This window comes from Strix aluco, chromosome 11, assembly GCF_031877795.1.
Source record: "Strix aluco isolate bStrAlu1 chromosome 11, bStrAlu1.hap1, whole genome shotgun sequence".
Taxonomy (NCBI): domain Eukaryota; kingdom Metazoa; phylum Chordata; class Aves; order Strigiformes; family Strigidae; genus Strix; species Strix aluco.
Genome location: NC_133941.1, coordinates 24,310,523 through 24,325,141, shown reverse-complemented (window position 1 = coordinate 24,325,141; position 14,619 = coordinate 24,310,523). Strand labels below are relative to the sequence as shown.

Sequence of the window (14,619 nt, the reverse complement as noted above, 5' to 3'; positions counted from 1 at the left end):
TGCAAACAATTCAGGAGTCGGTGTTTAAAAGTTGAAGTCGGTATCACAGTAGGATGTTCCTGCTGGACACTGGAGAGATGCCATGACTTTTTGAAAGCAGGAGGACACATCTGAAGAGGGGAAGCAGCTTTGTCCCATTTCTGTATGAACTGTTGCAAACTGACATTTGTAGCTTGGTAAAGCTGAATCTTTCCCAATGGACTTCAACCCTGATTTCTGGTAGTTTAACTCTTCTTAGTGTTGCTTTCAACCCATAACTACTCAGAAATAAAAATTAAAAAAAAAGGCATCAGAAGGTGCTCAGCAGTGTAGTTAGCTTCATTGCTACGGCTGGAGCAGCTCCCTAGGGTGCTGTAGGGAAGGGAGCACGTGCAGGGATGGGGCTGCTGATTTACTGACCAGAGGCCATTGTGCTCTGCACCATGGGCTGGCTGGAAATTGCATGCTGCATCTTCTCAAAGTAGTGAAATGGGTTTGATGGCTCAGTGGAGTTGCTTGCCTGAATCCTTATGAGGATGGCCGCTCATCCCACATCATTCTACAAGGAAAAGTTTATTTCATTTGGCACAAAGGCTTGTTGGCTCCATTTAGGTACGTAGTCCTTTGGATGTGCTCTAAATGCCATCTTTGTAGGTACTGTAGGAGACATCTTGGGCTCTAAAGCTTCACATGGTGACAACATGAGTCTCTTCTAATTTTAGGCTCTGGGGCCTTGTCTCTGAATGTGATACTGGTCTTGTAACCCTAGATACTGAATGGCTTTGAGAAGTGTAAGATGTGTTACCTGCTGCCTTGGATGGGCGTTGTGTGAGCAGTGTGCCTCGTTTGTTTGTGGAGCTGCCGTCGTGGTTAGCTGATGTGACCTGGGTATGTGTGTATGCCTTTAGAGTCACAAATAATATAGATGTCTTCCATTGCTCCACATACCCAGAGGAACACTGTGCCACTCTTAACCATCTGGAATATTGGTAATTAAGACTCCTAAGCCTCATTTATCAAAGCAATATCCAAGATAGCAAAGAATAATGATTATTCAGAAGATTCCTAATTAGATGTTATATTTCAATTTGCAGACTTAAGTAATCATTTTTTTAAACACTGATGAAAGCCTGAGCCAACTCATTTCTTGTGGCAATAACCTTTACATAGCTGAGGATTACATGGTAAATTATTATAACTTTGTAAAACTGGTCTTGTATTAGCAACTTTAGAGAGATTGAAAATAATGCTTACTGTGAAGAACAAGTAATGGTGGAGAAGCTGTTGAAAGGCCACTTTATCACTTGTAAGGGGTATTTTTGAAACAGCACTGTCTAGCAGGGAAAGCTAAAGCAGAAAGTGTCGGGTACAGGAACAACGGGTGTGTTTACTGTGTTTTTCAGCTGAACTCGGGGCAGGAGCAGTGGGAGCAGACACTGGGATTCCTTAGGTGGAAAGATGGGCATTACTGTCATTCCAAGGAAAGGGTTAACCAGCTCCGGGTGGAGGGGGAGCAAGCCCTGCATGCCATGAGCTGCACAGACTGTCAGACAGGGAGGAGGAGCAGGGGGTGGAACTCTTGGTGAGGGTGCAAGAAGAGCAGCAAGCCCTGGGGGAGATCCCTTGTCCCAGAAGGAACCTCTCTCGTGGGCTCGACAGCTTCTCTAGAGGAGCTGAATCAGCAGAAGAGCTGGCGGCAGCAAGGGACCCTGCTTCGACCCGTGTGAGTCGCCCAGCTGGCACCACTGGGCTGGCTGCTGCCACTGAGGTGCAGGAATTTCGGGTGTGGGGTCCTGAGCCATCACCAGATGGTGATGTCTGCCCCATTAGCTGGGGCGGTGACAACTTACAGATGAAAAAACTTTAAAATCACTTTTTGTGAAGTGTTAGGGTCAGTCATGTGGCTGCTATTCTAGCGTTGGGTTTTACTAGACTGAAATATAGTATAGAACTGGAGCACAGACTAAAACCAAGAGGCTGAATTTAGACTGCTTTCTTGCCAGTGTTAGGTGAGGTTTGGGGTTCTCACTGGAGTGGAAGTTGGCCCTGACCTCCTCAGATGGAGGGATCAATGGTGCAGTGCTCCTGAAGGTTGTCACGTATTTCAGCTTGTCAGTGAGAAATTTACTTAACTTTTGATGAAACTGTTTTTCTGCACCAGAAATGTAAACACTATTTTTAGTGTTTTAAATTGAGGGTCAATGTAATATAAAAATGATTGCTGTGTCTAGTTTCCTGATGCTGTTACTTTAAAAATATAAAATGAAATGACTCAATTTCCCTGCCTTGGGCTCAGTTGTTGTGGTGGCAACCACTGGAGGTGCTAATAGCATCTAAAGGGGTCGAAATTGCTCTAGTGTTTCATCAAGCAAGAGGTTGCTGGCTAGTGAAGGTACAACAACCACCTTATTCTTCAGACTGCCTCTAACCTTACTTTGGATTACGCTGGGCTGCACATTCCCTCTGTTGCCCAGCACAGTCAGTGTATTCCTTTGGCTTTGCCATTGTAATGTTTTTCAATTGTTTCTACTCTGTATCCTAACACTCTATGAAACTTTTCCCTTCTAAGATACATCTGAAGTCACAGCTGTTCAAGTCGCATGCACTGGTAGTCTCTATTGGTATAGAAAATAGAAACATCACCTTTCTGAGACATTACAATTTTGTTTTAAGGTATTATGCATGTCTGTAGTGTAAGATTATACTAATTTATTACGACGACCTTTTATTCTGCCTGACCATGTTCTCATGGCTTAATTGCTGCTTTAGTTTTCCACTCTTGCTTTTACATATGTGTAACTGTGTGTATATAATAGTCCGGGATAAAGTGGCAGTCGTTTTCCAAATGTGCAGAGGGGCTTTTTTCTTTGCCAGATGAGACGTGTTATAACAACTTGTCACCTCTCTCTGTCCTTTCAGCCTGAATTGTGGAGTGTAAACATTAAAAAAGTAGATATGTAACTAACACAAAATACACATTTTTCAAGTAACAGGTCCAAGCCACATTTACTGCAGTTAACTTTGAAGTGATTTCCTGGTCAGCATATTTGCAGTGACCTTCATTCTGATGCCATAATCTCATTTTTCATGCATAACTTGATGGTTTTTCTTAGTCAGATTTTTTTGTATTTAATCATTCTGCCAAGTGATTTTGATGTAGACAATAGTGATGAAACATCGGAGTCTGTGACCTTCCCATGCAGCTCCAGTCCAATGTTTTTCTTACTGATGCACTGCAGAATGCACAGCAGACCAGCTGTATCTGCTGCGGGTTCATGGCAACCTCATTGGGTTTAGCAGCACAAACCTGCACTTTAAAACAACCTACATGTTTATAGCCTTCTGGTTTGCATTTTAAGTTTTCCTGTTGTTTCTTTTTTGTAAATGTAGTGACTGTTTTCTCAGCATTCGCGGGCTATATTCTATATTGCTCATACAGATAGAATAAATGCTATTGCTGTAGGACAGCAACAGACAAATAATGTTATGAATGTCATTGCATCGAAGGCTTGTGTGTTTTGGGTATCTTCTTAGATTAGCATTAGGATTGAGTACCATTTTGGAGTGAAATAGAGATGAGTTTATAATTGCACACAGTGATCTTGCTGCCGAACGTCATAGAACAAAATCCTGACAAAATTGAGAACTTTACCTTCACTTTATTGACTTCAGAGAGTGTGTGGTAGGGTGGAATTTCAGTTGGAAATATGCTTTCAGCTTTTTTGGGATAACATTTTTTCCTTTTCTAGGAACTACATGAGTCTAGAGGCTACCCTCAGGTAGAAGGTGGAGTTTTAGTCCGAAATAGACTGTATCCAGACTAGGAGGGCACCTTCTAGGTGAAAGGAAAGCCTTTAGAAAAATTACTGACTGACGTGGGTCAAACTTAGCATTGACTTGCCTGGCATATGCTGCGCATCTTAAAAAGCATTATGTGTTACTCTTTCAGAAGTGTGTTCTGCTGGTGGAAAAATGACAAGCAGCTATTTTTAGACCTCTGAAAAACAAGCTTCATATTTTTGCCCCCAACATGGAGGTTAAAATTTTAATGTCCTATATGTGCCTGAGTGTAGATTCAACTATCCTGTACTGGAGTGCAATGTATTTCAAATCTAATCACTTCAGAAAGAAGGTGAGGACACTAAGTGCTGGTGAGGGATTCAAAGTAAGTCATCCTGTTTGAGACGGAGAAATTCTCAAAAGGGAGATTATTGATCTTCTCTCATTTTGCTCTTGGATTATATATATATTTTAGCATTTAAATATTTGTATAAAAATATCCCTGTGCACCTTATGTCAACCAGTTAGCCCTGCATTTCAGATGCAGTGGTGTTGAATTTACTTCTGTTTACAAGACAGCTGTACAGTTTTCAAACTGTCATGGATAATTCCTTAGCTAATATACTTTGAATTTTGGTGCCATGTTTCCTTGGGAATGCTCAGGAAAGACAGATGGCTTTTGTATAAATGAATGAGATGAGTCCTTTGATTGCAAATAGAAACCTATGTTTTGCATAAACCCCCTTCATTGTCAGGAGGCTTGTAAGCATCGGGGCATAGCGCTGTAGGGGAGGGTTTGCAGCATTGCAATGAGATGGCCTTGGAGATTTTAATGAAGAGTAAGGAGCAGAAGCATACTATAGCATATGGGCATTGAGAAAACACTTTGGCAAAGCATTTCTGTTCAGTACTTCACTGTGCATATTTTGTCCTTGTTTGGTTTAGTCATCTATTCATAGCTTAGCTGTTCAGTAGATTAATACAATAGATGTTTGGAGAGGAGTCAGTGTTCCTTTAAAAGATGTTGAAAGTAAAATGGTGTTTGGAGGAGTTCCTATTTTTTTTTTTGTGGAAACAATTTGTAAAGTCAAAAATCAGGGTCAGGGATCTGTCCAAAGGACCATTTCCAGGCAAACCTAATTTCTAGATGCCAACACGTCCTGCCCTGCTCCATCCCAGTCATGTCAGAGTTCCAGTTGAACCATGTGAATTGAGATTGTGAATTCTGGAAAAGAAAATTAAATTGAGAGATACTGTGATATACCTTGTGCTATTTGTGTGTCTCATGCTCTGCAATTATAAAAAGAAATTGGCAGGTTCCCTTGAGTGCATAGATACGTGAGCAATATATTCTCTAGGTAGTTGAAAGCTCTTCAGGTGGTACGGTGAAAGTTGCCTCTGCTGCTGCTTTGGAGGAGTTTTGGTGGTTTTGGGCGGGTTTGGGTTTTTTCCAGTTATATTGATACCAACGCACACTTGTGGGATATTTTTCAGTAAACATTAAACTATAGCATTTAATGGTCTTTATTACCCGTTCTTCCTGATAAGTGTCACTAAGATGGAAATAAATGGTTTCCTGTAGCAAAGTGGAGTGTTCAAAAATGTAGAGATTTGTCCTATTGCTTTCCATTGTGAATTACCAAAGACTTCTTTAAACTTCTCCTCATGTAAGAACACGATAGCTTTAGGGTGTATTAGGCTATAGAGAATTCATGCTAGAAATGTCTTTTGGTGGTACTTTGTTTTCTTTCATTTCTAATTCAGGTATTGGAGCTCCTTAAGAAACACTCTTGACAGCCTGTGGTGTCCTTTTGCTTGTTTGGGGCAAGCCTGGGCTTTAGTAGGCTAGGCACTCCCTATCACTTTGATACATTTTTCTAATATACAAAATTTGAACCCACATCTCACAAGTAAGATTTAGGTTTGCTTAAGCAAATAATTCTTTTTAGTGGGTCACAGCCAGCCAGACACGTGTATGGATTATTTTGTTTTGTTCCCACAAGAATGGGTTTTTTTGGATCTTGGCAGCTCTCTGCCTAGGCAAAACTGGGAAGCTGAGTCTTTGTATGACTGTTCTGTCATTTTTTATTTTTTCCCTCAGAATTTATGAATTACATATTTCACTCTCAAGTTCTGAGACTAAAAAAGGAGTGGTTCACCTGGAATAAATAAATAAATACAAGTTTAAAGTTGAATCTGAGGTTTGAATGGCAACAGAATGTTAATAAAAGGACAAAAGTATATATAATCTCATGCTGGAGTATTCAGAAATTCTCAGAGGTGCCAATCCTCATTGAAATTCACCCATAAAACTTATTGGAGACTAAATTCAGTGAAGTACTTGCAGACACTTTCTGAAATACATATGTTCTTTCTTTTAGTCCAAGGCACCATCAGGTGAGCTGAAAGTCCACGCTTCAGGACTTCAGGCCTCCTTATCTGCCACTGCATGATCTGTTATTTAATGTTCTTTCAGGGTGAAACTTTAAATGGATTTGAATGGATTTAAATGTCCAAATCCCATTCAGTTATGTGCTTAATCAGATTCTGGGTTTTTTAGGTAAAGGAAAACATGTTTTCCTTTTATTCTGCTTATTGGCTTAATTGGAAATACTTGGGTCCTTAAGTAATAGGGTCTAACTGCAGAATCTGTTCCCAAATTAATTTTGTCAAATTTTCATCATATACGTCTTGTTTTAGTAGGTAGAGCTGTTACGTATTTTTAAATCGGAATCAATTTCTTTGTGACTTAAGCTGAACATCACAAATAAAAAGGATAACTTCTTGTGTTGCCACTCTTGTCATCTATAGCGGAATATACACATGAGAAGTATTCGCAGGGAATCTTCTGTTGAACTGAATGGGATGAGTTGCCAGCATTACGGATGTTGGGTATCTGGTAGTTGCTCCGATGTCATTTGACGAGTAGAGCAGTAGAGTGGCCTCGCTGGGAATGATAGCTGTTCCTAAGGGAACATCCCTTCCTCCCTGTCTGCAACCTGGCATCAGAAGGAATTGTCAGCCTGGGCTTTGAAAATGCACAGCTGCATGTGTGTGTTAACTGTCCAGGTGTTCCTGGTAATTATTTTTAGTATATTTTGATTATGTGTACAGAAAGATGACATAATATGTAAACTGTTATTTAGCCTGAGAACTTGCATACTGCTTATCCTACAGCCTCTTTATGTTATTGCTAACATACATGTTATTTTAATTAAAAAGCTGTATACCCTGAGCAGGATCATGCTGAGTTAAAATCTTGATCCTGAAATATTAGAAAGTAGGGAGATATGACCTATGACTGCCCTAGAAGTGTGTGTGTGTTACTTTTAAATCCTCTCCATCTTCTTAAAACAACCCCAACTATTACTGTTGTGCCTGTGTCAACCAGAGCTCCCTGCTCCACGTACAGCTGAGTTCATGTACAAGCTACTGTGCTTATTTTGAAGTGCAATGGTACTTAAAAATATGGTAGCCCTAAATCTTCAGTTCAACTTTGCATTAAGACTAGCAACTTTAAAGTATTAGTTGCTCCAACGGTTGAATGGATGTTGTGGTTTGAACTCGGCTGGTAGCCAATCACCATGTGGCCAGTTGTTTACTCCCTGCCCCACCCCTGGTGAAATAGGGGACGGATTAAAAAAAAGAAATTTGTAGGTTGAATAAAAAAAAAATTTAGTAATAGTAACAAGCAACAGTAATGACAGTAAGTCCAGATAGGTAATATACAGCAGTTGCTCACCGACCGGTGACTGGTAGGCAGCCCACCCCCAGCAGCGAAATCCCCCTGCGCTGACTGACCGGGAAACCGAAATGGAAACTGAGAGAGCACGTGTCCCCTTGTATGCTGAGCGTGATCTCACATGATATGGAACACTCCAGTGATCGATCTGGACCTGGCCCTCCAGCTGTGCTCCCTCTCAGACCAAGGAAAGTTAACTCTAGCCTGGCCCAAACCAGGACAATGGACTATAAAATGTAGGAGAAATGTCCTTAATTAAGAGATATAATGTAATTCTTTTTCAAACTAAATTGTTTTTCTCTATCCTTTTAGGGTATAAAGCCAGCAAGCTTTGAGAAAGTTACTGATCCTGAAATTAAGGAGATAATTGGGGAGTGCATTTGCAAAAATAAAGAAGAAAGGTTTGTTTCAAGTAATCAAGTTTTGTATTAAATAATGTGTATGCAGGGATTTCAAAGCTGTCAAGATTTTTGTTCTGGCCTCTGGGTCTCCCCAGTGCAGGAGAAAATGCAGAATGGAAATACAAATATAAATGATTGCCTGCTTTCCTGCCATGTAATATCAGGATAATTGAATAAATGCTGTTGCTGTCTCTCAAAGAACAAGCTCAGAAAGCGTCGTTGTGGACACGTGAACTAACGTATTCTAGCACATTCTGGCATAGTTGTCTGTAAAATCTCACTCAGGAGGTTCTGTGTAGAGCATCAAATGTGGTGGAGGTCAACCACAAATGCAATGTGCTAGATTCACAGCAAGCTGTAATAGCAGATTCCATGGGCTCATTAGCCTCTGGATATGGAGACAAATTGTGCCTTGTTTCTAGCTTTGGTTTTAAAACCTAATCTTCTTACACTGGTCTCTCCTAGATGAGTGTGTCTACTGTTCAGTATTTCATAACTTTCACAAATACAGGTTTTTATGGTCCTCAACTGCCTACTTAGAGGGAACCTCTTTTTTCTTTTTTTTTTAGTAGTCTAAGCTCAGATACTCAAAAAAAGTTGAGCAAAGCTCAACTGCATTTCTGTACATGCTTATGGTGTATGAATATTGCTGAAGCTTTGTGAAATAGGAAATGTCATTTTTTCAGCAGTCCTCGGTAAGACTGGAAATATACTGTGTATTTTTGCTGAGAACACAAATTTATTATGGATGAACACCAAAGATACTGTAAATGTTTTTGCCTTTAACAGCAGTTTCTTATCACAAAGCTCTTTGAAATTGCTTAAGGCTTGCGGTATTTAAATATTCTTTATATCCATTGCAGATATGAAATTAAAGATTTATTAAGCCATGCCTTTTTTGCTGAAGATACTGGGGTAAGAGTGGAACTTGCAGAAGAAGACCATGGTAGGAAATCCTCTATTGCCTTAAGACTCTGGGTAGAAGATCCTAAGAAACTGAAAGGAAAACCCAAAGATAATGGAGCCATTGAGTTTACTTTTGATCTGGAGAAGGAAACTCCTGATGATGTTGCACAAGAAATGGTAAAATAAACTTCTCCTGACAAAAATGTATATATATAAGATAGTGCATAAATCTCAAAGGACAGCAGGAACGAGTCTGGTAAAGTAACTTCCACTTAAACCATTTCAGGTGTCTAGTTTAAGCAGTTTGCATTGATTTTACAATGAGTGCTTCAAGAAAGGGGTAAACAGGGAAGAACTAACAACTGAAAAATATTGTTTACCAAATATGAAAACAGATGCATGAAATGGCATTTCAAATAGCTTAGGGACCATAGAGGTCTCCTCTACTTCTGTATTTGGAAAACTTTTGCCAATTTCTGTTAGCTGTTGAATGTCTTTAAATTTGTTTGGAATCTGTTTAGTTTCAGACAGCAGCTTGAAATAAATTAGAAGAGTTCAAAAGTTCAGTCACAAAATATTCTGCACTGAATTCCTCAAAACACTTGTTTCCATCTTTTGTCAGTGTTACTTAAGAGGAATGTAGATGAGGAAAGTCTGTGATCAGCTACTCCACCACCAAATATAAATAGGAAACTAGACTCAAGGCCACTGCACAGAGTTATGAAGAAGCTTTGGATTTTTTCACATAAGTTTAACTTGATGAATCTCTGTATCTTCATGACTTGTGGTGTTTTATTAGAAAAACTAATTTGTGTTCCAGTTTTACTCTGCAGTCCTTGCACTCGTACTTTAATGATTCTAACATCGTGGAGACGTATAATCAGTAAGCACTGACTCAAGGGTCTGAATTTTCTTGTGCTTGCAGAAATGTTCCTATTATAATCTAAATCCCAAGGGATCCCATTTAATGATGTTATCACCACTCCTGCTTAGGAGGCACTCGTTTTGGTAATGTTGCCTTACTATGCTTGGCCTCGTCACCATGTGCTCCAAATTTAGTGGGAGAAATTCCGGCTCTTCTGGCTTCTTGTTGTTAGTTTGCAGTAGGTCCAATATTTTTCGAGCAGTGTATTGTTACAGAACTCATTTCATTTAAAAGCTGCTCTGGTGCAGTTACTTGGTGTTATATTTTGCATTTAAATATTGATGGAAATATTTTGGAATTTTGAAGTTCTGTAGATTACTTGGTCCATAGTTGTGATATTTTGTTTCAAAGAGGAAATAATTCTTAGAAAAAGGATATTTAAAAGGATCACTCCAAACTACAGTGATACTATCCCCTTTCACAAATAATTTTAAAACCTGTGTTTTACTATTACATTAACAATTACCTCAGTAACTGTATATGAAATGCTTTCAAACTTGAGGCTGTTGGAGGGCAGGCAAAGGGGGACATTTATTCCTAAATGTCTTTCTAGCCCTTAGGAATTGTGGAACACCAAAGCCATGTGCTTTCATCAATTTGTGTTGCTTTATGTACTGTGGAAGAGAAGAATGCAGGAGACCTTTTGAGTATGGGGGATTATTTATCATTATTGACGGGGTTTCAGTAGTCAGGCATCCCAGACTGTCCAGACAATGTGGGCGAAAGGAATTCGGAGCGTTCTGGTGGCTTTGCACCCTGAAGTCACCTATCACAACCAGTGGGCACTGTAAAATAGCATGTCTTCATTAAACTTTAACCATTCTCTATATAGAGATGTAAGAATGAGAATTGTTTAAAAAAAAAGTTAATGAGGGTTTTCAGTGGCTTCCCCTTAAGCTTTGTCATGAAGAATCTACTGGATAGGTTAGTTAATACCATACATGGTTCTCTGGACCTGTGTGGCTCTTCTCTTGAGTAACTCCCTCCTGTTGTTAGTGTTTGCTGAATCATCAGTTTGGGAATGTCAGTGAGGTCTGAGGGCATAGGCAGTGGAAAATACCATATCTATCCGCAGCTGTATTTTAAGCTGCTTTGCACCTATTAGTTTTACACAGTGAAAATCTAAGCTGTAAAACTGCCTTGTGTCTGGGCAAGAGCAAAGAAGGAAAACCCCTAGACTTCCCCCATGTATATCAGTGCTTCCTAATCTGCAGAATATGCATTGTAAGAATGTAGGAAAAGCAGACAAATTTCTGGTAGGTCATTATTAAACTAAAATTCATACCTTATGCTGTAGGAGATTATGCAAACAAATAACATGAAGATGAATTTTTTATCTGTTGAGCAGTTGAATTCTGAGAAAGCCTGGTCCCCTTTTCAGTCAAATGTGAACAGTCTGCATTTGACTCACTGATAGGCTTTTTCTTTGTAAAAGTCAATCAGTACTGACTGACTTGACCATTTAAGAGAAGTTAATTTGAGATGAAATTCTGTTAACATGTTTTCCCTTATGACTTGCTGTGATACCAAGCACAGCAGTTTGGGGAACTGTGTATACTGGAAAGGTTAAGGCAATAAATTCTGATGTAGGGGTAGTATGGTTTACTCCAGTTGCATTGTTCAAAGACCTTTTATTCCTCTTTTGACTATTCTGTTAGTCTTTCCAAAAAAGAAAGGGAACCCATCTGCAGTTAAACTTGCTTGATTTTTCTCTGTGGATGGTAACGGGTGAATAAGTTGACCCAGTATATATTCAGGTCTTAGAAATTGCATATTGTTGTTTTAAAATGCATTAAGAAGTTTTATTCAGAAAACCCCCCATCAAGTTCTTGAGTTGCTGTTCTTGAGAAATAAATATGTAATTCATGTTGTTTCAAACTGATATGTTTTCTCTGTTAGGAAGAGATTTGAGTAATACGTGTGTGTACACGTGCATGCACATCTGTGCGCGCATAATCTTGCTAAGTTTGTGCCTCCTCTGTAGATCGACTCTGGATTTTTTCATGAAAACGATCTCAAGATAGTTGCGAAGTCAATACGTGACAGAGTAGCATTAATACTATGGAGAAGAGAGAGAATTTGGCCTAGGATGCAGTCGGAGGAACGTCGGGACTCCGAATGTCTGGAGAAGCTGAAGGCGCCGCACGCGCAGCAGGTGCAGGTCACCTACCTTTCTCACACTGGTCACCACGTCCTGTCCGAGTCGGAGGAGCCCGAGGCGGACCAGCATCCCTTCCAGCAAAACCTGCCCACCAGCGTCACCTCTGTCGCGTGTAAGTGTCATGCTGGTTTTGTGTGTGTGTGGTGATGAATGAAGGTCTGAGGGTAACAATCAACGGTGATCTGAGCTTGGCAGCGAGATGACCTGCTGTGCATGTTTTTGCAGAGTAGCTCACAGAACACAAGCATCTCGGACAGATGCATAACAATTTTAAAAGAAAACACAATATATTTGTAAATGGAAAAGCAAGGAGACATGCTGCTAGACACAAAAAATACATATTTTCTGTGCCAGGTGGTGGGATCAACACTAAGTTTGTGTGAAACACAATTTCAGAGCCTGCAGAAGTTGAATTGGCACCAGACTGGTCAGAGTGACTGGTGGCTTTTTCAAACGATGTTGGCAATGTGGAGATGTTCATTCAAAATCAGACCTTGCTGAAACCAAAGCACTGCAGTTTCTTGTGTTTTGCAAGTTACTCTTGATGACTTGTGTGGAGTCTTTTGTGAAGCTGTGCAAAGGTCTACAGCAGAAAAATGAATCCATCTCTGAATGTTACGTGATGTAATTCAAGATTTCCCTGTTTTGTGGGAAATATCAATGGGGTTTGGTCGTGCATGTTGGGAGCACCAGGCCTTGTGTATTGACACTGTAATTATTACTGGGGTCCTTTTAAGTCATGATGCAGGTGCTCTCTCTGTTCCCCTGGGCGCTCTCTTGTCCTGAGCTCATGGCCTTGAAACAAGGGAGTGGTTGGATCTTCATTATGACAGGTCAGAGTAGGTGGTTGCTCTTGTTCATGCAGGCCCTAGTAGCTACAAGCCAATGATCTGCCAACTCTTTACATTCAGCTGGGGGCTGATTCAAGAGTGATCACTGGGCTGTTTCAAGACAGGTGGATTTACACCTCCTGTTTTAATTCCAAGCACTGATTTTGGTCTATCTCTGAATAAGAAACTACCTCACTTTGCTTGCAGAGCTTGTTTCTTCATTTTATTTCTGAGCATCAGACTTATCTCCAGCAGACAGCAAGGCATGAGGAAGCAGTGTTTTTATTTCCCTGAAGTAACTTGTCCCTGCCTCTGTCCCCTAAAATCAACCTTTGTTACTGAGTCAAGCTCTGTATTGAAATCTTAACCTATTTATACTTTCAAACATCTTGAAGGAAATGTTGCCAGATATTTTTAGCTTGGAAGATTTGAAATTTTATGAGATTTTTTTCTAGCCAGTTTTTCTGATAAATTCTGATGTTTTGCTCCTAAACTATTATCATAATGTTTCTGTTTTACTGTTCTGGACTTTTATGTAAGCATACTTAAATTAAAGATGCATTATCTTTATCAAAGAGACAGCTGCTGCTTTAATTCAGGTATTGTATAAATTGCTATAGAGGTCTGCTTTGACTACTGCAATAACCAAGCATGCCTCTACAGGAAAACAAACCTTTACAAGATAAGAGAAATTATCATATTTGCATAACACTCAGAATATTGCAATATTTACAAAGCCTTTTCGCTGAAGCTAAACTGATCTCATTTCGGTTTTTGGATCATATACTTATTTCATGCTATCTAATTCCTTTGAGAAACACAGTAATTACAACTTTTTGTTTCCAGTGGTACAATGAGGCTACTTGTGCTTCCCATCGTTTTGTAGAAAATGAGTTGGCAGAATTTTATGTTCAATATAAACCTCCCAGTTTGTTTTCTACTCCTCTTTAACTTTTAACCAATACTTAGTATTATGTGACTATTCACTGTCAGCTGTCTTTGAACATTTTCTTAGTGATGTTGGGCCTAAGACCTCTATATATGGTTCTACCAATTTATATAATAATACAAGGTCAAATGTAAAAATGTAAATTAATAACTTAATGTCTGTAATGCATGTTGTTCTATAAAAATCTGAGACTTGACTCACAGCTTTTACTTTAGCACTCTACCATCATACTATTTTTTTTTCCTTTGAGGTCTTAATTGTTTGTAATAAAATGGAGGTGTGTATGCAGCAGAAATCCCAGCCTCCTTAGAACAGGGCCATGTTGACTCTTTTTAGAAATGAGCTGAATAAACATAGAGGGTAGTTTAATTTTTCAAAAAAACAGTTGGGAAAATAGTTTGTGAGTACTGAGAAGAAATGTCATCTCTGGTGCTACTGAAAAATAATTTATTATTTAAAAGCCAAATAAGTAAAACCTTATTTGGAATATGGAAAAAAGAGAAGATGGAAAGTGTCAGAAAAAGAAATAGCATTTAAATTCAGCTGTAATCTAAGCCTTTTTTTGTAACAAAGTTTTCTTTGTTCTGAATTTTACATTTTAATTTTAAATTTTAATTTAAAATTAAATTAATTTACAAGCCATTTGTCTCTTGGATACTTACAGCTACAGTCTTGGTTATCTCATTTCATTTCTCAAATGAAGAAAGCAGTAGCTTATGCTCAAGAAGAACTGGGCACAGGTACTTTACAGGCTTCAAAAGTTATGAAGAGTCATTTTTAAACCTGTACTACTCAGTGGCACAGTTTTATTTTCATTGGACAGAAGATACGATGGCTGCCCAGTACCCATGGCTGTGCAATTCTGCAGGTTAGCTGGGCAAACACTCTGCATGAGAAACTCCAACAGAGTTCTGAATGGTACTGCTAAATCACTGCAAACCTGCAA

The 14,619-nt window shown here is 39.3% G+C and overlaps 1 protein-coding gene across 12 annotated transcripts in view; it reads left to right on the top strand.

The window, feature by feature from the left end:
* WNK2 (WNK lysine deficient protein kinase 2) overlaps positions 1-14,619 on the top strand; it is a 114,479-nt gene that overhangs the window by 46,024 nt on the left and 53,836 nt on the right. For all 12 annotated transcript variants that reach the window (XM_074836747.1, XM_074836745.1, XM_074836744.1 and 9 more), the window contains exons 6-8: positions 7,814-7,902; positions 8,766-8,985; positions 11,718-12,006. In XM_074836747.1, coding sequence (XP_074692848.1) covers positions 7,814-7,902; positions 8,766-8,985; positions 11,718-12,006 — 598 coding nt within the window. The remainder of the gene's footprint in view (positions 1-7,813; positions 7,903-8,765; positions 8,986-11,717; positions 12,007-14,619) is intronic.